The sequence below is a fragment of the Denticeps clupeoides genome, unplaced genomic scaffold (assembly GCF_900700375.1).
Source record: "Denticeps clupeoides unplaced genomic scaffold, fDenClu1.1, whole genome shotgun sequence".
In the NCBI taxonomy this organism is placed as follows: domain Eukaryota; kingdom Metazoa; phylum Chordata; class Actinopteri; order Clupeiformes; family Denticipitidae; genus Denticeps; species Denticeps clupeoides.
Genome location: NW_021629765.1, coordinates 70658 through 94389, shown reverse-complemented (window position 1 = coordinate 94389; position 23732 = coordinate 70658). Strand labels below are relative to the sequence as shown.

At 50.1% G+C, this 23732-nt stretch overlaps 1 protein-coding gene across 1 annotated transcript in view; it reads left to right on the top strand.

The window, feature by feature from the left end:
- Positions 1-8309: 8309 nt before the first annotated feature.
- The window catches only part of LOC114773666 (ecto-NOX disulfide-thiol exchanger 2-like), a gene marked incomplete at its 3' end in the record, with an annotated part of 84447 nt that continues 69024 nt past the window's right edge, over positions 8310-23732 (top strand). Inside the window, exon 1 of the mRNA XM_028965901.1 lies at positions 8310-8332. Coding sequence (XP_028821734.1) covers positions 8311-8332 — 22 coding nt within the window. The remainder of the gene's footprint in view (positions 8333-23732) is intronic.

Below are 23732 nucleotides of genomic sequence, written 5' to 3'. Positions count from 1 at the left end.
GTACAGGCCAAAAGTTCATAACTCCACATGTGTTCATTCATAGTTTTGATGCCTTCAGTGAGAATCTACCAACGTAAATGGTCATGAAATAAAGAAAACACAGAAGGTGTCCAAACTTTTGGCCTGTACTGTATATAGCATGAAATGTAATAAACGACTAGCTGGTAACATGTTGGAAAGTGAAATGTTCATATGCAGTTCAATTCAAATGCATATATAAAGCATCAATAAAATACAGAACACACAAATGCCTCAGAACAGTCAGAAATGTAAACTGAGATTTTTTTCTTGTTGTTTGTGTTGTTTTTAAATTACTTTTAACCCACACAGGTAGACGTGGAAAGATAAAAAACACATTTACATTCAACAGATTAAGATGAATAAGAAAAAAATGCATAATGTCTGCAAAATACTAACACACTTCAACTGGTGTTTTCTGCAGTGAAACAACCCCCTCCATGACCACAAATTATTAACAACAATAATAATAATGAGGGGCAGTGGTGGCCTAGCGGTTAAGCAAGCGGCCCCGTAATCAGAAGGTTGCCGGTTCGAATGCCGATCCGCCACGGTGCCACTGAGGTGCCACTGAGCAAAGCACCGTCCCCACACACTGCTCCCCGGGCGCCAGTCATGGCCGCCCACTGCTCACTCAGGGTGATGGTTAAATGCAGAGGACATGTTTCACCGTGTCACCGTGTGCTGTGCTGCAGTGTTGCACAATGGCAATCAGTTCACTTTGCTCGATTATTTATTGTTTTATAATTATTGCATACAGTAATTTGGGCCTGTCAGCATGACAGACCACTTACTATTGTGCTGGGCAGCAAAAAAGGACACGTCTTACGTTCAAGGCTGCCACGCAAAAACCGTTAAACGTACAGAAACAACGGAGTGGTCAGGCCGAAGGCCTGACCACTCCGCACAATATGACGTATTGTTTATTTTGGTAGGTCGTACGGCCCGCCCACAAATCGGGTTCAAAGTGTAAAAAGTACCGTTTACTATCGTGCTATGAACAAGTTTTTGGCTCCCTGTGACCAGCCGTAACAGCTAGAGACAAGGGAGTCGAGGCGAGGCCGAAGGCCTCGCCGAGACACACAATCTGACATATGGGACGAGTCGGTGCCACCAACGTGGGTTTGGAAAACCCGGATAAACCCGGAACCTGGGAAAAAGGCAATAAAAGGACATGTCTTACGTTCAAGGCTGCCACGCAAAAACCGTGAAACGCACAGAAACAACGGAGTGGTCAGGCCGAAGGCCTGACCACTCCGCACAATATGACGTATTGTTTATTTTGGTAAGTCGTACGGCCCGCCCACAAATCGGGTTCAAAGTGTAAAAAGTGTGGTTTACTAATGCACAGAGGAAGAGGTTTTCAGCTCCCTGTGACCAGCCGTAAAAGCTAGAGACAGGGAGTCGAGGCGAGGCCGAAGGCCTCGCCGAGACACACAATCTGACATATTGGATGTGTTGCTACCAGCAACAGTGGTCAGGAAAACATGGGACATAGGGAAGAAGGGCAAAAAGGCCATGTCTCGCATTTGTGGCTGCCACGCTAAGGCCGTCAGACGCACAAAAAAAACGGAGAGGTCAGGCCGAAGGCCTGACCTCTCCGCACAAAATGACATATTGATTGCTTGTTTGGGGACTACAGGAGGGCCACAAATTGTGATCAAAACATTAAAAGTGTGAAAAAATTTGGTTTCTTAAGATTTGCGAACAAACGCTTCACAGCACACACACAAGTCTCATATCACGTCGTGCGGCTTTTCCTTCCGCACGGTTTGACGTATGGCTCGGCTCGGCCGGATTTACGGTCGGCGCGCAATTCGCCAAAAAGCGTTTTCGGAACGCGTTTTTATCCTAGTCCAAAATTGGACTTTTTTGGACTTTGTGTCCAGATGGTTTGACATAGAAAAAAGATTTTGATGTTGTATCGTAGATCTCTCCAAGACCGACGCTTTGACGTATGGTTTCTCTCTGTCTGATTTACGGATCATTGACAAATTTGAAAAAACAAAAAAGTGTCAATGGGCGAAAAAAAATTTATTTATTTATTATTTGGGCCTGTCAGCATGACAGACCACTTACTATTGTGCTGGAACCAGCAAAAAAGGACACGTCTTACGTTCAAGGCTGTCACGCAAAAACCGTGAAACGTACAGAAACAACGGAGTGGTCAGGCCGAAGGCCTGACCACTCCGCACAATATGACGTATTGTTTATTTTGGTAGGTCGTACGGCCCGCCCACAAATCGGGTTCAAAGTGTAAAAAGTACCGTTTACTATCGTGCTCGGAACACGTTTTTGGCTCCCAGTGACCAGCCGTAAAAGCTAGAGACACGGGAGTCGAGGCGAGGCCGTAGGCCTCGCCGAGACACACAATCTGACATATTGGATGTGTTGCTACCACCAACAGTGGTCAGGAAAACATGGGAAATAGGGAAGAAGGGCAAAAATGCCATGTCTCGCATTTGTGGCTGCCACGCTAAGGCCGTGAGACGCACAAAAAAAACGGAGAGGTCAGGCCGAAGGCCTGACCTCTCCGCACAAAATGACATATTGATTGCTTGTTTGGGGACTACAGGAGGGCCACAAATTGTGATCAAAACATTAAAAGTGTGAAAAAATTTGGTTTCTTAAGATTTGCGATCAAACGCTTCACAGCACACACACAAGTCTCATATCAGGTCGTGCAGCTTTTCCTTCCGCACGGTTTGACGTATGGCTCGGCTCGGCCGGATTTACGGTCCGCGCGCAATTCGCCAAAAAGCGTTTTCGGAACGCGTATCTTATCCTAGTCCAAATTGGACTTTTTTGGACTTTGTGTCCAGATGGTTTGACATAGAAAAAAGTTTTTAATGGTGTCTCGTAGATCTCATCAAGACCTAATTTTTGACGTATGGTTTGTCTCTGTCTGATTTACGGATTATGCACAAATTTGAAAAAACAAAAAAGTGTCAATGGGAAAAACAAAAATTTTTATTATTATTATTTCAGCCTTTTTTCGGCACTTAATGCGGGTCGTACCGAAGCACGCACACCGGCGTGCTACATATCAAAAATTAGTTCTTTATTGTGTGAGGTGTGCTATTACTTTTATAAGCGATCGGACTGGGCGTGGCCGAGCTATTAACGATCAAACAGGGTCATTTCCCATTGAAATGTATTGAATGCTAGTTTTAGCACTGGTAGCATTGGTAAAATGGGGCCCCTTTTAAGTGGTACTGCTACTGTGTCATTGCCAGCAAAGGGGGTCCTACAAGGGGTACTGATACAGCAGCAGCGACAGCACTGTGATTCAATGGCAGATTAAACCAGCAGCTTCATTAGGATGACAATCATCCACATTATTAAGACCCCCTGGTCCTTTGGCTGCTTTATTAGGGACATTGTCCAAACATCACCAAATCTAACATGACTCATCTCGGCCACACCCTGTTAGCGGTTTTGATGTTAGCATTAGCATGCTAACATGCTAATTTTTAAACATGCTCCAAACGTCACCAAATTTACAGTGACGCATCTTGGCCACGCCCTGTTACCGTTTTTGATGTTAGCATTAGCATGCTAACATGCTAATTTTTAAACATGCTCCAAACATCACCAAATTTAACGTCACGCATCTTGGACACGCCCTGTTAGCGTTTCTGATGTTAGCATGCTAGCATTAGCATGCTAACATGCTAATTTTTTAAACATGCTCCAAACGTCACCAAATTTACAGTGACGCATCTCGGCCACGCCCTGTTACATTTTTGATGTTAGCATTAGCATGCTAACATGCTAATTGTTAAACATGCTCCAAACATCACCAAATTTAACGTCACGCATCTTGGACCCCCTGTTAGCGTTTCTGATGTTAGCATGCTACATTAGCATGCTAACATGCTAATTTTTTAAACATGCTCCAAACGTGACCAAATTTACAGTGACGCATCTTGGCCACACCCGTTAGCGTTTTCGATGTTAGTATGCTAGCATTAGCATGTTAACATGCTAATTTTTAAACATGCTCCAAACGTCACCAAATTTACAGTGACGCATCTTGGCCACGCCCTGTTACCGTTTTTGATGTTAGCATTAGCATGCTAACATGCTAATTTTTAAACATGCTCCAAACGTCACCAAATTTACAGTGACGCATCTTGGCCACGCCCTGTTACCGTTTTTGATGTTAGCATGCTAGCATTAGCATGCTAACATGCTAATTTTTAAACATGCTCCAAACAACACCAAATTTCATGTGAAGCACCTTGGCCAAGCCCTGTTAGCATTTTTGATGTTAGCATGCCCGCGCTCCTACGAAAAACGCCCGGACAGGCCCATCAAAATTTCCCCTGGAATTTTGGCTTCTTATTATTATTATTTCAGCCTCGCTCTTCGGCAATTAATGCGGGTCGTACCGAAGCACGCACACCGGCGTGCTATATATCAAAAATTAGTACTATATTGTGTGAGGTGTGCTATTACTTTTATAAGCGATCGGACTGGGCGTGGCCGAGCTATTAACGCTCAAACAGGGTCATTTTCCCATTAGAACGCATTGAATGCTAATTTTAGCATTGGTAGCATTGGTAAAATGGGGCCCCTTTTAAGTGGTACTGCTACTGTGTCATTGCCAGCAAAGGGGGTCCTACAAGGGGTACTGATACAGCAGCAGCGCCAGCACTGTGATTCAATGGCAGGTTAAACCAGCAGCTTCATTAGGATGACAATCATCCACATTATTAAGACCACCTGGTCCTTTGGCTGCTTTATTAGGGACATTGTCCAAACGTCACCAAATCTAACATGACGCATCTCGGCCACACCCTGTTAGCGGTTTTGATGTTAGCATTAGCATGCTAACATGCTAATTTTTAAACATGCTCCAAACGTCACCAAATTTTCAGTGACGCATCTCGGCCACGCCCTGTTACCATTTTTGATGTTAGCGTTAGCATGCTAACATGCTAATTGTTAAACATGCTCCAAACATCACCAAATTTAACGTCACGCATCTTGGACACGCCCTGTTAGCGTTTCTGATGTTAGCATGTTAGCATTAGCATGCTAACATGCTAATTTTTAAACATGCTCCAAACGTCACCAAATTTACAGTGACGCATCTTGGCCACGCCCTGTTACCGTTTTTGATGTTAGCATTAGCATGCTAACATGCTAATTGTTAAACATGCTCCAAACATCACCAAATTTAACGTCACGCATCTTGGACACGCCCTGTTAGCGTTTCTGATGTTAGCATGCTAGCATTAGCATGCTAACATGCTAATTTTTAAACATGCTCCAAACGTCACCAAATTTACAGTGACGCATCTTGGCCACGCCCTGTTACCGTTTTTGATGTTAGCGTTAGCATGCTAACATGCTAATTGTTAAACATGCTCCAAACATCACCAAATTTAACGTCACGCATCTTGGACACGCCCTGTTAGCGTTTCTGATGTTAGCATGCTAGCATTAGCATGCTAACATGCTAATTTTTAAACATGCTCCAAACGTCACCAAATTTCATGTGAAGCACCTTGGCCAAGCCCTGTTAGCATTTTTGATGTTACCATGCCCGCGCTCCTACGAAAAACGCCCGGACAGGCCCATCAAAATTTCCCCTGGAATTTTGGCTTCTAGTATTAACATTAAACTCATGTGGATCGTTGGGAAAATGCTGGGCTGGGAAATGCTGTTGTAGTACATATTTCTATGGGCAAATAACAATAATCATAAGCACCCAGCATCTAGAAATTACCTACATACATTTAGCATTCATGATATGGTTATAAAAGCGTTAAAAATACCTTACAAACCAAAACACTAATGGATCATTACACTAACATAATTAAATGAATTATGTATTGTAGTAACCACAGTCGTATGATCTCTGTATGAAAGTACTTTCAAATTAATCTTCAAGCCAATTGTAATTTCGAGTGTTAAAGTTCATTATTTTTATAAAAAAGTTAAAATCCTCCATATCGATGTGTATATGCAGTCAGCTTTTAATATTCAAAGCCATGCTCGTATTGACACGCCCCCAGGGAGGCGGGATTTGCAGTGGCTCATTATAATAACTCTTAAACCCCCTGGCAGTTTTTCCAGGCAGGAAAGATGCCGGCGCGACTCCATGCTTGTGGCATTTCGACCGCAAGGCGCCGCGGGCATTTCACGAGACCTCAGGGAGCCGTCCGCGCTTTATAAAAAGGCGTATAATTTGTCACCTTTAAGTCCTGCTCTGCCTTCCATTCCAGATATGTCCCTCAGTCAGCACTGGCTTCATTTACATCCGCTTTGCAGGAGCGACTCGGTGTAATCATGCAATTTCCATATCCAGGAAGTGGCTCTGGAAGAGCAGCGGCAGACAAACACGGCTCGTTTCTCCTTCTAATTGCTTCAAAGTTGCTTAAAAAAATCAATGCTGCGGACGTTTTAATAGAGACGAAGCACATGTAGGCCCCGCCCACGCCGTGGGGCAAAACAGCGCCGCGCCTGCCATTGATTTGCGCGGCACAGTTCCCTTCGCCGCCTTAAAAGCGAACAAGGATGTTACAAGATTAAAAAAGTAATATCAAGGCTCTTGGGTCTCACCAGCAGATGAGACATTTCTCCACGGCAGTGGTGCAACAATTCAAACTTTTCCATATGCAGTCGGTTCCAAAGTTCGACACCTAGACCAACATTTTATTCATTTATATATATATATCTACAGCATTTACCAGACGCCCTTATCCAGAGTGACTTACAACCAGTAGTTACAGGGACAGTCCCCCCCTGGAGACACTCAGGGTTAAGTGTCTTGCTCAGGGACACGATGGTAGTAAGTGGGGTTTGAACCTGGGACTTCTGGTTCATAGGCGAGTGTGTTACCCACTAGGCTACTACCACCCAATATTCCAATTTCTACACAGGTTGATGTTAATAGTGTCATGGCTGGCCACTGCTCACCAAGGGTGGTGCTTAAATTGGGGCAGCGGTGGCCTAGCGGTTAAGGAAGCGGCCCCGTAATCAGAAGGTTGCCAGTTCGAATCCCGATCCGCCAAGGTGCCACTGAGCAAAGCACCGTCCCCACACACTGCTCCCCGGGCGCCTGTCATGGCTGCCCACTGCTCACTCAGGGTGGTGGGTTAAATGCAGAGGACAAATTTCACTGTGTGCACCGTGTGCTGTGCTGCTGTGTATCACATGTGACAATCACTTCACTTTAACACACACTGCTCCCCAGGCGCCTGTCATGGGGCCCACTGCTCACCAAGGGTGACGGTTAAATACAGAGGACACGTTTCACCGTGCGCTGCGCTGCTGTGTTTCACTATGACGATCACGTCACATTAACTTCGACTTCACTCGTGGCGTTGATCACGTCACAGTGGCAGCGTTTTTTTTCTGTGGAGTGGGTGTGTCCGGTGGCCTTGTCCCCGCCTCTGTCCCACCACGCACAGCAGGGGCAAGTGCTTCATTTCCACCCTGGAATCAGTCTGACAGCTGATCTGTTGTGAGAATAAAACAGGACGCGTCACAGTGAACTCCTACGGTGGCTTTCGGTGAAAAGGCAGAGGGTTTATTTTTAGTCCCGCGGGCCCGGCAGCACGATTGTGGAATATCTCGACGGCGGCGAGGAGGCCGCAGTTCCTCGCCGTCGTGGAGTCGTGATGAACCTGATTAGAGGTTCTTTACCTCGGCTTCGAGCGGCCGCCGGGTGTTAATGAGGTCGGGGATAAACAGCGCAGCCGGCCGCCGCCCGCCACATTCCACCCGAGCGCCACGTTCAACCAACGGTCAGAGGTCACGGCGCAACGCCCTCCTTCCATCACTGCCCCTCTCCGGGGCGCCCACGTCACCGCCCTCGGCCGCAGGTGCCCTCCAGCTCCACCCCGGCTGGGAGGGGTCCCGGCGGTGAGACGGGCCAGCAGCAGGGCGTCGCAGCCTTCAGGCTGACGTCACACACGCGGTCGAACCCGGCCCTGCGGGTCCCGCTTCGAGCCTGAGAGCAGCGCCCCCTGCCGGCCGTCCCGGTACACGCACGCAGGGCAGAACGCGGCGCATTTCGGTCATGAAGAACCGAGACCGTGAAACGGCTGCGGGGTCTGGGACCTGAGTGGACGTGACATGCGCGTCACGGCGAACGTTGTCGCTGCGGCGGCGGCGGCGGCGCGCTTCATCTAGCAGGATCCTCCTCCTCCTCCTCGTCTTCCTCCTCCTCCTCCTCCTCCTCCTCCTCCTCTCCCAGCGCGCAGTCCCGTCTGTCGAGCGGGCAGTCCGAGCAGCTGCGCTCCGTCTGCGGATTTTACCGACGAGAGGACCGCCGCGATGTTCCTGGTCCAGTACACAGGTAGGCAACTTCCGCCGCTCCGCGACACTCAGGTGACACGCTGCATGTCACCGCGGCCACGTCGGAGGAGTCCGTGGGTTCGGATCTTCTGGCGCGAAGAAGCAGTAGGAAGCTGCACCTTCATGAGCAGGTCCGTCAATTCCGTCGCCGCTCGGTTTTATTCTCTTATAATCACAGCTTCCAGCCAACACCGGCAATTCTGCGCAGAGCCGAGCTGTGTTCTTCTGGTCCGCAGATCGCGGCTCCCTCCGCTCCTCCGGGTTTAAATAAGAGAAAAGATTCAAGGACGGAACAGAATAAAGTCGTAACTGACCCCTCAAACACACACTCACACACACATACACACACACACACACACGCACACTTATATATATATACACACACATACACACACACACACTATATATATATACACACACACACACACACACTCACACACTATATATATTATACACACACACACACACTATATATATATATATTATATATATATATATACATATTGTATTGTCTTATATATATTATATATTAATACAATAAAGGTTTTTGTCTAGATTCAATAGATAAATTGCACAATGAAGATATCGTGATTTTATATTGTAATTGTGAGTGAATTTATTGTTGTTGTTTTTTCTGGCGTTATCGACCGATTTTGTCGGCGGCTCCTCCACATCGACCCGGCTAAACTTTGATGCCTGCGACGGGAAGTGGCTCATCATGCGCTGCGACGAGCCACTTGCGGTCCTACCACGCGCGTCCCAGTTGATGGATGGGGTGGGCCGGGCAGATCTTCACGCTTGAGGATGACAGGAAACTGTCCCCTCAAATAGTGTCTCTGCAGCTGAAATCCAAGTCGAATTTGCTGTGAAGTGAAAGTGAAGTGATTGTCATTGTGACACACTGCAGCGCAGCACACGGTGTCGCGGTGAAACGTGTCCTCTGTATTTAACCGTCACCCTCGGTGAGCAGTGGGCACCATGACAGGCGCCCGGGACCTTCATCAAGGGGACCTCGGTGGCACCTTGACTGTTCGGAATTCGAATTACGGGGCCGCTTCCTCAACCCGCGGGGCCACCACTGCTGTAGTGTGTGTGGGGGTCATTTTGTACAAAGCGCCATTGAGTTCTACTGACTGCGAGGAGAGCTGAACAACCGAATATAAAAATATGACTGTTATACTAAGACTTCAAATAGACATCAAAACAGGAATATTATCGTCCACAGAAAAGTAGCTGCGTCCACCCGTCCTCTGATTCCATCTGCGTCTCCTAATGGACAGACATAAAAAATAATTCTTGCTCAAGATGCTTTCTAATTGCACCATTTGACAAGCGCCCTCCAGGTGAAGATGTTGGGGGTCTTTACTGATGAGCTCGTCTGGACGATTCGTACCTAGGGCCCATTACAAGACATCTGGTGAAATATCTCGCCGCCACTTCATGGGCTGCGTGAGAGCTGCGTGAGGCTGCGGATTCCGCCGTTTTACGCCCGCAGTGGTGGAGGGTTCTGCTCCTCTCGCTTTCATCGAGTTGATCTGGAACATTTCTACTCTGCTGAGATGTTGTCGGCTGATCTTCTCCAGTGACCTTTCAAGAGCAAGGCTGAGCTGAGGATTGAAGTGGAGTGTCATTGTGAAACACTGCAGCACAGCACACGGTGACACGGCGAAACGTGTCCTCTGTATTTAACCGTCACAGGCACCCGGGGAGCAGTGTGTGGGGATGGTACCTTCATCAAGGGGACCTCAGTGGGATTCGAACCGGCAACCTTCTGATTACGGGGCCGCTTCTTTAACCGCTAGGATGACACTTTGTACCGTCGTAGCCACATAGAGGAACAGGAACCGTTGAATCATTTTCCAAGATATTGTACAAAATGCTCATGGAAATGCAGTGATTGACAGGCAGGGACCGCTGCATGGCGAGGCGTGGCTAACAAGTTATTAGGTGTATCTGATGCTGGCTGACACCCGTATACGATCCCACGGTTTCTCCATTCAAATTCACTCTTGCCTCATTTTGAATGTATTTAATCGTAAAACTCCAACTCGGCTCATGTTGCCACTCCGTCGAACCAACCGGCCTCGTCTTTCCATCCTTGGCGTGTCAGGGTCAGTAAAGACACATCGAGCTGGGAACGCGGCCGATGTGGCGTGAAACCGTACAGGCTTTGGCGGCACAGATTACGGTGCCTGCAGAAACTGGCGTAAAATAAGGCGTTAGCTCTGACGTGTCCGTTCAGTTTAATTAAAGCCGAGGTACAAGCACACCGTAGCTGATGTCACACGTGGAGATGTGTCGCAGAGTTACGTTCGGCCTCCGTAATTAAACCGATGTTTACGCTCTTTGCCAGATCCCGGCGGAGTGCGTGTGCGAACGTTGAAGCCGTAATTGAGTAAATATGAGAACTCGGGATTGTGGGAAGTTGGGTCGTCGTTGTCATTTCCTGCCTCCTCGGCAGCTTCAATCTCCACGCCACCCCGACCCGCCTCCTGCTTTCGCTCGATGACATTAAACGCGAGCGGCCGTTTCGCAATGTTCTTGTTTGTGCTCCCAGACTCGTGTCGACAAGAGCCGCGGAAATGTCCCGCGGTCCCAATGCGTGCGAAGTATTTGAATTATTCGGTGGTGTTTTGGATGTGGAATCTGCTCGGCGGATGGTGAAAATTTGGCCGCGGGAACATGGCCGAGTGCAAATGCAGCGCGAAAGCCTGAACATTCCTGACCGGGATCTCCTCTTCTTGCGTTTGATTGGAGCAGTGGGACTGGAGGGGCCTGACGGGTGTCTCCAGGGTTCAAGTGTCCGTGAAGCAGGAGAGAGAGAGAGAGCATGTGCGGACAGATGCAACCACATACGAATAACGAGGTGGAAACGATGGAAGATGGAAGGTCTCCGGTCCTGATTTTGCCCCGCGGGTTCGGATCTCCCAGCTAATTGTTTAATCAATTATTGGTATTGAACGGCCCGGCGGTTGATTTTAACATTTACGGCATTTACCAGACATTTTTATCCAGAGCGACTTACAACCAGTAGTTACAGGGACAGTCCCCCTGGACACACTCAGGGTTAAGTGTCCTGCTCAGGGACACGATGGTAGTAAGTGGGGTTTGAACCTGGATCTTCTGGTCCATAGACTACCAAATGGCGACTACCGTTTTTCACATGTTGGAATTGAACCTCGCCGATGGGGACCGTGCTTTTCCTTCCTTCTTCCCTTCCTCGGTGTGTAGAAACGCGTAAAAAAAACCCGTCCCGGTGATTCCTCAGAGAGAGCCGGCGCCGCCCGGGAGAGGCGCGGTGCAGGATGGATGAGGTGGAAATGGACAGAGGGAGGAGAACGTCAGGCGGTGATGGATCAGCGTGAGGGGCGGGGCGGCGGAGGTAATATTGTAAATATATCGCCTCTCCGGAGATAAAACGGACCCGAGTTTTTGTTGTTGCTCCGGCATTCCCCCCCCCCCTCTTTTTTTTTTGGTTTGTCGCCCGCAGCTCTGCCAGGAAAAACAATGGAAGTAGCGCAGCACGCGCCATGATGGATCGGCCATGGGCCACGAGACACTACTACAGCTTTTTACGCCGGGCCAGTATTCCTGGCGGCTCCTGGCTGATTACCGATTACCGTTCGTCGGCGCCTGCCGGCTGAGGGCTTTGACCACGGCCTTGCTCTGGAGTGTGACGTTCCCGTCGTGGAAATTATATGGAATAAATCGTTGTGAAGTGTCCGAAAAACAAACATACGCAAATCCACCTGAAGCCTTGTTGGGAGGAGTGCAGTCAGACGGTGAATGGATGGAATAAATACGAGTGGAGGCCGCGGCGACCTCCGTACCCGGAGCGCTGTGGCGTTGGAGGGAGATTCATCTCAACACTTGACTCTCTGTTTTGCCCACCTTGAGCCCCCAGAAATGCGAAGGCCTCGGAGGGGGAGAGGGAGGCTGGCTAGGCGGCTGCGTACACGAACGTCTGTGGGTTTTTTTTTTTTTTTTGGGGGTTTCGTGCTTGGAATTCGTTGTGCACTACAGTGTTTCTGAGAAACGTGGCAATAATGTTTTTTTTTTTTTTTTAAGGTTCCTTATCATGGAAATGTGATTAGTGAGATTATTGACCATTAATCCGAGTTCCTCCAGCCTGTCTACGGTGCTGCAGTGGCTAGAAATGGCGGTCGGTGTAAAGAGTGTTTCAGTCGTTCTGCTTCACCGTTCAGAGAGCGGCAGCTCAGACGGTCTGGTCTGGAATTTGTCCCCTAATGACATCATAAGGGGAAAGGTTACCTCTCGTTTCTCATGCTTTTTCTGCCCAGAGAATTTTCCACCCCGCCCCTAAAACATCACTCTACCACCGTCATGGCTTTGCAGTTGCTCGGTGTTTGGATGTTAGTTCCGTCACACGAGAACAACTCTAGGAACAACTTTTTCCATGGAAAAAGCGAAGACACGACTTCCTGTCTGCACCAAACATTGGTTGGTGGATGGTGCTGATGATGCCATTTCAACTTCTATAGGCCTCTCTCCTCTCATTAGCATTTAAAGTTACATTTAAAGACGATGAAATGGCGCATCCTGGGAAATCTCAGTGTGAGACGGGATCAAAGTGGCTGGAATTCTGCACCACGGCTGAAGAGACTTTTAGGGACCTTTTAACAAACAATTTCAGTGAACTCAATGAAAATCGTGATTTTAAAAAGGAATTAGACGTGCGTCAGTGTTTGAGTAGATTTATGGTCCGTGTTATCAGCAAGTCGAGTCAACAGCAGTTCCACTGCACCAAAGTGCTGTACCGAAATACATAAGAAGAATACAGCAAAAGACAATGACTGTAGAGGCAACAAACAGTCATAAAATACATTTTTAAAATAAAAAATGAATTCCGTTCAGTAGCGTGCTCAGTTGTGCTGCCCTCAGTAAATTTCCACCGCGTGGCGAAGGCGTTTTGCAGTCCTGTACTGTTTTTTTTTTTTTTTTTGCCGGCGAAGTGAAAACACCGAACCCATCAAAGACACCCTCTGTGTCGTGTTTTTCTTTCTCCCAAACCCCAACGTGGAGCTCGAAAGGCACATAACCAGCACGATGGGATCTGAGTGGACGTCAAAGGGAGGACTGTAGCTGGCTGTTTACCGCCCCGGCGGTGGCGGCTGTCCGGACCGGCCCCTACCTTTCCAGCGGATGAACGGCCCCCTGTGTGTGCGATTTGAGCCTAAAATCGTTTACCTGCAAGATAATATTTCATTTCCTCCCCACGTGTCGCACGGCTGAAGAATCAATGCCCCGGGGTGCGTGGCTTTGCAGCGATTTCTATTTTTACCGCAGGAATGTTTCGTATGAGAGGTCAGTCTGGAGCTTGAGAGCTTCTAGTTGCGATAATGCACCACATTCACATTTCACATGCAGATATGGCCGGGCGCATAATTCAGGAAGGTATGAATGCAGTATGCCCCTCATTAACTTTACCCTTCACACTCTTACTACCCCAATATTATTACCCTAAACCATGTTTATTGCAGGTTTTGAGCCAGAGTTCTTCTTAGTCTAGACGTCTAAGATCTAAAAACGCACAAACCTCAGAAACGAGAATAGATTTCTGCCATGAAATAAAGGACTGTGAGGGCTTTTTGTTGACAAAATTAAAGCCATGCAAAAATGTCCAACCTCCGTCCATACCGCCCATGACCTTCCGCTTGATGCGTCTGTGGTCCTGGTGTCCGTCTTTCCCTATTGTCCAGATCGCGGGACAAAAAAGGCTGCGGCGCTGCGGCCGGCCGCAGGCTTTTTCAAGGTCTTTCATCCATCAGCGTCTGGAGAGGAGATGCCGGCTGAAAGCGCCGGTGGAGCAGCCGCTGAAAGCAGGCAGCTGTGCCCTCTGCCCCCTCGGGCCTGCCAGTTAGGCGGACTGGCGGGGAAAATGGCTTCCTTGTGCGCTTCCGTTATGCGGGATTTAATCAGTAAATCACGTGCAAGGAATTTTTTATTTTTTTCGTATTAAATTAATGTTTTTACGTTAATTTAGCTGTTCTTTCCCCCTTCTTTTTCCCGTACCGTGCCCGGGGTCATGTGATGCGATGCCAGCATGTGGTTTCGAGCATGTGGCATGTGTGCACAGAAGCAGCAGCACCGGCAGCGATGGAGTCCAGAGGGACCCCGTCCCCGTCCCCGGCGTTCCTCTGTGAGAGCTCATCTGCGTCCGCGTCTCAGCGGCGTCCGCGGTGGCCGTACACGAAATCCCAGAGGCCATCTCGCGGCACGGCGCTGCATGCGTGCGGCTTTTCATGTCCTCCGCCTTTATTATCGTAACTCCACAGCCGGGGACGGCGAAATAAACTCCACACGCACACTGGCGTTACGGCAGCCCACGTCGGTAAATAAATCGGCATTTTCTCACAGCTACGCCGCGTGCTTTATGTCTGATGCCTGGCTTGCCGGGCAGGAATGAAGCCAGAGCTCCGTGGGCGCCGTCTGCTGACGCCGTTTTTTCATCGTCTCCACCGCTCTCCCCGAACTGTCTTCATTGGCCTTGTTTCTCTCTGCGTTATAAACCAGACGCAGGACGTTGCAGAGCTTCTGGAAATAATACTGTGGAGGGAGGCAGGTCATGATGTTCTGGCACGTCAGTATGTGGCATTTATCATCATTCTCAGTCCCTCCCTCGCTATCCATGTCCAGGAACCTTTTCAGGTTCAAGTTCAGGTCTGCAGGAGTCGGATGATGAATTACAAATGCACTTCGTCCGTGGGGTGTTAATGAAGACAATTTCAAAATAGGGCAGAGGGCTAACTGGTTCCGGAGCGGCTGTCAAACACCCCAAGTCGTCACAACTAATTTGCTGTACAGTAATTATAGTGTCCTTGCACAGCAGGGTTGGTCAATATTGTCCATTTTAAGGGGACATTAGTTACTGCTGATAACGTCTCTGAACCTCTCGACGTGTTGAAGTGGAAATGCCAGCACTGCCGTGAATAGTGGCCCTCTGCGCCCTGTCACCATCCTAAACTGTTTTCGGGGGAAAGCTGTGGTCCCCGCGCCCTGCCACACCTCTCGTACCCGGCGCTGACAGCTGCATCAGCCTCTCCGCCTTACGGGTAACATCACACCATGCGGCCGGGCAGCTGTGAACTTCCTGGTGGCAGTAGCCTGGAAAATGCCGTCGTGCCCTCTGACCGGAATTTTCCCCCCAGCTGGGTCATGACCGTGGAGCCACCAGATACCCGTCCCTCCGAGATCCTCGTATCGCACTGCATCACCAACATCACTTGCCTGTTATCGTCCTTTGTGACTTGACTGTGTTCCTGTGAGGTTCTATAACAAGATCCCTTTAATTTTTAACTGTCATGGACTTGCATTTTGGGGTGCTCTGGTTTGTGGGGCAGTGGTGGCCTAGCAGTTAGGGAAGTGGCCCCGTAATCAGAAGGTTGCCGGTTCGAATCCCGATCTGCCAAGGTGCCACTGAGCAAAGCACCGTCCCCACACACTGCTCCCCGGGCGCCTGTCATGGCCGCCCACTGCTCACTCAGGGTGATGGGATAAATACAGAGGACAAATTTCACTGTGTGCACCGTGTGCTGTGCTGCTGTGTATCACAATGACAATCACTTCACTTTTTTTGTATTAAATCCCCCTTTATGTGCATAAGTCGAGAGATCGCGACCTCCAACCGAGACTACAATGAATACAGCCATTTTACACCCCCCAAAAATACAGTGAAGTTGTGGAGGGGCTGATATACCGCTCTTCCCTGTCTGGACTGCACCTCGGGAGCTCAGGGCTTCTAACTCCTGCCCACCCTGCATTTCATCTGCCTTCGGCGGGCTTTGTCGCCTCTCAGTCCAGTCCAGCTTCCTGTAGAAGACCGGCGGGGGGAGGCGGGGCAGCTCCAGTCGTCCGTCGGAGGTCAAGAGCCGGGGGGACAGGTGTGCCGTGCTCGGGTACCGCCGGGCCCCTGGGATAGATGCTGACAACAGCCGACTTCAACATCATGGCGCTGAACAGCGCCATTACGGGTGGTGGGGGAGTAATTGGATCCACAAATCACGGAATGGGTGCAGGTTTATGGTGGCACGCTGCTTTATGGCCCTGTAATTCAGCGCCCGGTGGGGAGCCTGTCGAGGGCGTTTTGACGCGCTCGGTGACAGCAGATTTGGGCGGGTATTGCGACCCCCCCCCCCGTCTCTGCTGAAGAAGGGCCGGTTTGAGAGCAAATGGCAATTATGGGGCCACGCTGGGCCTAAGCACACGGGGACTCTCTCTCTCCGGGCCAGACCCGTCTGCACGGGCTCGCCGGGCCATCTCCAGCGCCGAATTACAGGCGGTGGCCTTTGTTTTGTCGGCTCCCCCGCCAGTTCCCGCTGTCCCAGCCGTGAGGAGGGGGGGTTATTAATGGAGCTGTCCGCTTTTACAACGCTGGTTGATTACAGCCTTTCCCCCCAACACCGCTGGCCTTGTTTGCTGGGAAGGAGTCTCGGGAGGACGATCGGGGCGCCTGGGTAATGTGTACTAACCGCCCCCTGATACCTGTCTGTGCTCAGTGTCTACGCTGGTAGGTGTGCGTGGTGCACAGATAGCCAATCTGTCCAGGAATCATGGGGCTGGCTACACCCAAACTAGCCATAGTGCAAGTGAGTTCACAATCCGGCACAGTAAGCAGTCGGTCACCTTCTTCTGTCCCGGTTCTCGCCACCACCCACCACCTTCCCCGGCCCTGTGAAGCTGGGCAGGGCCAACGCTGGAGAAGTACAGCGCGTTCCGTCTTCCTCGGCTGACGAGTGAAGTGTGGACCTTCGGGGGTCAAGTGAAGCCCGCGGGAAGCTGGCAGGGCACGAGGAGGCTGAGGCGGCACAAAGATACTCTTTAATTTTTCAAGCCCATCACCTCACTCCCTCCCGCCGCCGTCCCGCTCCCCCGTGGACCGGGCCGGTTGGCAGCGGGAGAGCGGGCGGACCTGAAGATTAATTGTTTTCTGTAGGTAGGCGGGGGCACCGCCGACGGCCGGCTTACTTGCGCCCCCGCCGCGTGGCCATATGCCGCGCCGAATCTGTTCCTCCTCCTCGCCGGGGCCCGCAGGCTGCTCTCGGGAGGGGTCTAGGCCAGGGAAGGCCCTCCGTGCCTCGGGCTCGTTCATCTTTCCCGCGGATCCGTGCTTGAAATGAGATTTGTCTTCTGAGGGCTTTTTACACGTTTTCTAGTTAAAAATTAGAGAGCAGCGGGGACCGCCAGGCTAATATCATGTAGCCTTTTCTTTTTACCTCATTGATTCAAAGGCTGTCAAAATGTTGGTAAGGAGCCCTCCTTAGAACTGCGGAAGTGTTCCTCCTGCCATGTAGATGGCCAAATTTCGCCGTTTATTTCCCTGGGCGATGCATCTCGATCTGCAAGATGAGGAGAAAGTGCCGGCAAGTGCTTTTCTCGATTTTGCCCCCGCTAGGTGTTTATCACCGTAAACTCTTCATTCGAAGTCCACCTGCTCAGACCACAACGGGGCCCTAAAAGTCCAGTCCCAGAAGGTCATTTATCTCGTGAGTGATGAACAGCAGCACGACAGCGTCTCGCCAGAGTGACAGATGTCTGGCGCTCACGTCACCCCCAGGGGCCATTGGTTGGAGGGATTGCAGACTCTGATGAGCACAGCACTTGGTAGGAAGAAGAACAGAAGCTAAATTGGTCTCAGTGAGGGAAACATTTCTATCACTTATTGAAGCGCAGTACGTGCCCACAGCATGTCATTTTGTGTCAAGGAGGCCACTGTACCTTCTAATAAATTTCTAATAAATATCATTTCTAATTAGATTTATTTTATAAATAATATAAATAATATTACCACGAGCTGAGCAGGAGGGTTACTGCCCTGCACCTCCAGCCAGGAGCCTCGTAGGATTCCTGCTTTAAACGAATCGTATTAACGTGCGAGATGTTTTCCGAGATGACGTATGGTGGGTCCACACCGTTTTTTTCCTCCGCCAGCAGACGATTCGATGGGGAATTAGCTGCAAGACGCTCAAAATGTGTTTGCCATCGTCTCTCATGCCCGTCCACATACTTTCCTTCCGCGAGCAGTTGGTCAGTAATTGACAGAGTAATTAGGCCATGTAATTAGAAACAGGCTTCCATTAGCGCAGAGAGGCCATGGCTCTTCTTTAATGAGATCTAATGCTTTGGAGCTCTTTCAGAAACCGCTCCGGCTCTGTGGAAGTCCTTAAAAAAAAAAAAACTTTTTTTTTTTAATAAATCGTTTAGTTAGCCCTGTCGGTTGACAAAATCTCGAGCCTTTTTTGTGTGCGGTGATTGTAAAGTGGCGTTAGGAACCGCCCTCTGTAAGCTGCATATCTGTCGTTTTTTACTGGGGTCAGGGTTTAGTGAAATGTTTAGTTGTGTTGTTATTTCTTTCTGCCTCTTACGTTCTTGTTGAAGGGTCCACCCGACTGCAAATGTTCAGAAGTGTGTGTGTGTGTGTGTGTGTGCACTGTGTGGCCTTTGTAGTTTCCCATCGCCTTGAGCATCTCGAGCAGCTCCTCCCGCCTCGGTAGCACAGCTGGGGCTTCAGCATCGGATGGAGACGCAGAAACTGTCCCAGTTCACACGCAGAATTTGGGACTCGAGTCCAAAGTTGCTGGGAGTTCTCACGTCTTAAATAAATCAAAATGTAAACGAGGCCAAGCAAACAACCTCTGCAATTCGAATTCAAAAACAGAATCTTGTGCATTTGTATAGTCAGTAGGCCACTTTGTGAACTAGCACTTTCTGGACTTTGTGACATTTGACATTCTGTATTTCCAGATGTTGAAATCCCTCTAAAGAACTCTGGCAGAGACGTTTTTAGGACCAGGAGCATCCGGGATTAATGGAGGTCTCTTCATTTAACTCTGCACCCACCTTTTAAACCCACCACAGCTGTGTGTGTGTCTGGGTGTGAATGCATCTCCAGGTGTGTGTGTGTGTGTGTGTGTGTGTGCATGAAAGCGCTGGGGCCGGGGAACCCCACATCAATCCTGCCTCCTCTGATCAAATGTTTGCCCTGTCCGGCTCTGGAAGGATTAAATTTTAATGGTGTCGAGAAGCGGACCCCTCGGGTTGAGCTCCGACGCCGCGGCGAGAAGCACATCTGTCCCCCGCGGCCCTCGGCGATGGAGACGGATGGTCTGTGGCGGCAGCCCCTTCGCCGGACACATTCGTCTTCGCCCTCCGCCGGCGTTGGATTGGTAATTAACCAGTGGAAGGTGCGGCTGGATCTGGCTGTGCAATTCCGGCACCCACGTCCCCCTCCTCGGTTTCCGCTTCCTCGTCGGCGTCCTAATGCTCTTGTAAGAACAGATAATTAATGTCGGGGGGGGCTTGCCGGGGGAGTCGGCCCCCTTTGTGTTTTCCCGACACCGCCGTGCCGCCGGTTTGTTGGCGCGGTGGAGGGTCGGAGGCCTTCTGCGGGCAAGGTCGAGTCCAGCCAACACGCCGGAGACGGGTGGACTGAGGCTTTTAAAGTTGAGTCCTATCACTTGCTCGGAATCAAAGCCCCCCGCGCCGGAAACCCACGGCGAGGATTCGCCTAATTAACCGCACTTCTCTGTTCTTTCCGTGTCTCCGTCGACCGTTAAAAATCCACCGCCGAGCTGCGAAAGTGGCCGGCGAATCATTAGCATTATTCTGGTTTTCTGGGCCATGCCGGAGACAGAAAACACTTTGTTTTCTCGTCGGCCCTGGAAAATGAGGACTTTCCGCGTGACATGGACGACTGCCGCCGGGCGAAGGGGATTTATGCTCGCATAAGAAAGGCACCGACAAGGCAGCTTTAGGAAGCACTCGTCTCCCCGGAGACGCCTTTTTTCAGGTCGCACTGGTACCGCCGGCAGGAACCGTGGAAGGTGAAAGTGAAGGGATTGTCATTGTGTTACACAGCACACCTCTGCTTTTAACCGCCCACCGTTGGTGAGCAGTGGCCAGCCAGGAGCCCAAGGACCTCGAACCGGCAACCTTCGGATTTACGAGTCCGCGTCCTTGACCACTAGGCCACCACTGGCCCACTACACTACACGTTTGCACCGGAATGTTCTAGGTTCTGGTGTTCTTTGGGGGCTATAGAGGGTCCAACTCTGGGATCTCTATTGAAGAAGAAGAACTGTCATATCTACATTTACGGCATTTACCCAGACACTCTTATCAGAGTGACTTACAATCAGTATTTACAGGGACAGTCCCCCCCCTGGACACACTCAGGGTTAAGTGTCTTGCTCAGGGACATGATGGTAGTAAGTGGGATTTGAACCTGGGTCTTCTGGTTCATAGGTGAGTGTGTTACCCGCTAGGCTCCTACCACCCTACATCTGGGTGATGTGTCCCCTTCCTGCTCAACAGCACAGGGGCTGGTTGTCCTTTGGTAGGTGAAGAATGTGTCCAGGGGGCGTGCAGGTAGGAAAGAGAGGCTAGTGTGGTCACCGCACCAGACCGGCCGTATTTCTCTGCAGTGATGCCCCCTACATGCTCTGCTCTTCTCCGTAATGGTTTTTTAGCAGTGCATGCTGGGTAGTTGTCTCTGTGGGTAGCTTGGACTGGAGTGTGACAGTGAAGGTGGCCGTCAGATCAGCACTTCCTCCTCCTTTGTTTAGTTATTTATTTTAGTAAGTGTAGTCATAGCAACAAGGCATCATATTTTTGCCTTCCCGAGGAGTCTTTCAGAAGGTTGTAGACGTTGTCACCAGGCCTGACAGTCAGAAGGATGGGGCGCTTGTTCGTCTGCAGTGATGCTCCTCCTAGCAGAAAGAGGACAGGCCAGTGGGACGGGTCTCTCAGTGCATGCTGGGTAGAGCACCTGAGAGTGACAGTGAAGGTGGCCGTCAGATCATCGCACGCTCTGCACTGATCCATGTTACCCCCCCCCCCCCCCCCCTTCACTGTTGTTATTTTTGTTTATATATATATATATATATATATATATATATATATATATGTATGTTTTTTGAACGAGTAGTCATAGCAACAAGGCACTGGCCTCCGCCCAGCTGGCCGAGCGTGGCGCTGAGATCATTTTAAGTGTAATCCGATGCTGGTCGAGGACCCGCTCGCCCGCTGCCTCTGGCTTGATGTGAATGCCTGATGAGGGGACAAGTCTCCATTAGGTGAAGCTGTGCAGGACGTGACAAGTCCCCCCCCCACCCCGTCCAACAGCACTTTTTGTCACTGTTAATTATCGTGCTTTTTGCCTCATCGCCGGCGCTTAAGACAAATAAATAAATAAATGAAGCGGAAACTGTCACTTCCTGCAGGCTGCGAACGCCAACTTTTTATCCACCTCCAGAACGAGTCATTTCATGTCATTTCAGGTCAGTGCACTTGCAGGGACGAAATACGGGAAGATGAAAGTGCGCCGTTCCCGTAACGAGGTCGGGTTCGCGCCGGCTGTGTCACCGGGGCGGACGAAAATGGCCCTGCGTCCAAAATAAACCCGGAATCGACACGACGGGCGTCTGTCACCGCGCTGGCCGCCCACGCGAGCGGCGCGGACGAGCGTGAAGCGTCTCCGAGGCGCGGCTCCCATGCAGCCGCCGGTGCCAGGGTATTGGGGTGTTTACACGGAGCCTTGCCCCGGACTTTGTCGTGGGTTTGCCCACCGCGATCTTGCGAGGCCGCTCCTGTCCCCCTGGCCACTTTGCTCTAATTATCGAGCGGCGAAGGGGCCTGAAATAGGCGCGGTTTACGAGCCCGAGATTTTATTCCATGACACGGAACATGGGTGTGGGTTCAACGTTCCAGCAGGACCCTAAATAGGTATCGAGTGTCGCCGGCGGTGGATTTGGCAGGGCCTGCGGGCTTCTGGACGCTTTCCCGCGAGGGGGTTGTCTCCACAGCTGGGGAAATCAATTAAAGGAAGCTGCTCTGTCCCTCCACGGCCGTAAATCCGAGCCGCGCTTGAGGACCGCCGCGCGGCCAACGCCACTTCGTGCTGAGTGTTCTGCGCCTGGACAGGAAGTGGGGACCGATGGAGCGTTCTTCTGGGATCAATGTGCTGGCCGTCATGGTGACAAATCAGGGAGTCTGATGGGAGTGGGAGATGAAAGCTGCCAAGAACGCCGTTTTTATTATGAACTTACATGAACATGCGTGTAGGAAGCCCATGACGTTTGATCACCTCCAAACCCAGACGGACATTTTCGGGGAGATCAGGTCACCCCAACTTAGTTGCACTACGCTACACAACTCTACACAACTCAACATATGCAGGTCATATAGTCAGATTTTAAATGCTACTGTAATTTAACAGCTCCGGTGGGAGTGGTCGGGCGGGGTGGCCAATCAGATTTTAAGGGTGGCCTGTGGCCACACCCCTGCACGTGGAGAGCGAGGCTAATTTGGCACTGGCTACTTACACTGGCAGCTTAAATGGGCCTAAAATAGGAATAACAGCTACAGTAAAATTTGCTAATGAACTTAGCATCGGCTTCAAGGCTCTTTTCGCTCACGACAAACGATTGAGACGTCACTGCTCTTTACGTTGGCAAGGGAAGGCGGCGATTTAGTCTGTCCCTGACCGTTTTATTAGCTATTTCTCTACAGCTTGGTACGGAAGTCTTGTCACTGGTGACCTTTTGTCTTATTTGTGTGGTCTTGTTCGGATGGGGAGCCTGCAGAGGATGTCAGTGCGTTTCATGTTATGCCCGCGCATGCATTGGAGACTTTTCCAACCACAGTTCAAACACAGATTCTTCATGTTGTCTTCGTTTTGGATGCCGAAGGACAAAACGTCATTAACGTTGAAGCCCGTGCGTCTATTTCCCTAAAAGGAACTCCACAAAGGTTGCAGGGCAGTAAACAAGTGAAGTTAAACATCGTAGGAGCGCTTCTCTGCGCAGCGGATGCATTAGTCATCTTTAAAGTCTCCGTCTCCCTGAACGCGGTGAAAATGTCAGGGCGTCGCAGTGTGCCGGTCGGTCGACTCTCTTTATTATGGGGATCCCGTTCGGTCCCCGCTGGGCCGGTTCCACCTCGCAGGGCTGAGAAATTGGGATCCGTGGCCAAAATAATTGTCCTCGTTTCCTTCATGGCGGAAATGGCCGCAGCGAACCTGCCGTCTTCCGGGCTCTGAAGGGCGCTTTCGCATCTCCTGCTGTCGTTTTTACAAAGCAGATAGTTCCTAACAGGCATGTGCTCAATATGATTATATTAGAAAAGGTTGTTTTATTTATATAAAGTTTCATACAAATTTTCCCTTTCGTGAAAACTGCAGCTAAATATATTTTTTCATAACAAAACAATGAATTTCAAATAATAATCTAAACAAAAAATAATTTAAAAAAAGTACATTTCCAAAGTAAAGTAAATCCAAGTGTTGCATGCGTAGCTGGTTTTCGGTGAAAGAAGGACGTTACTCGACTGCTTGAGTGTTGTGGGTAAAACACCAGGGCGGCTTCCCTCGCCGCCACCTCCATGTT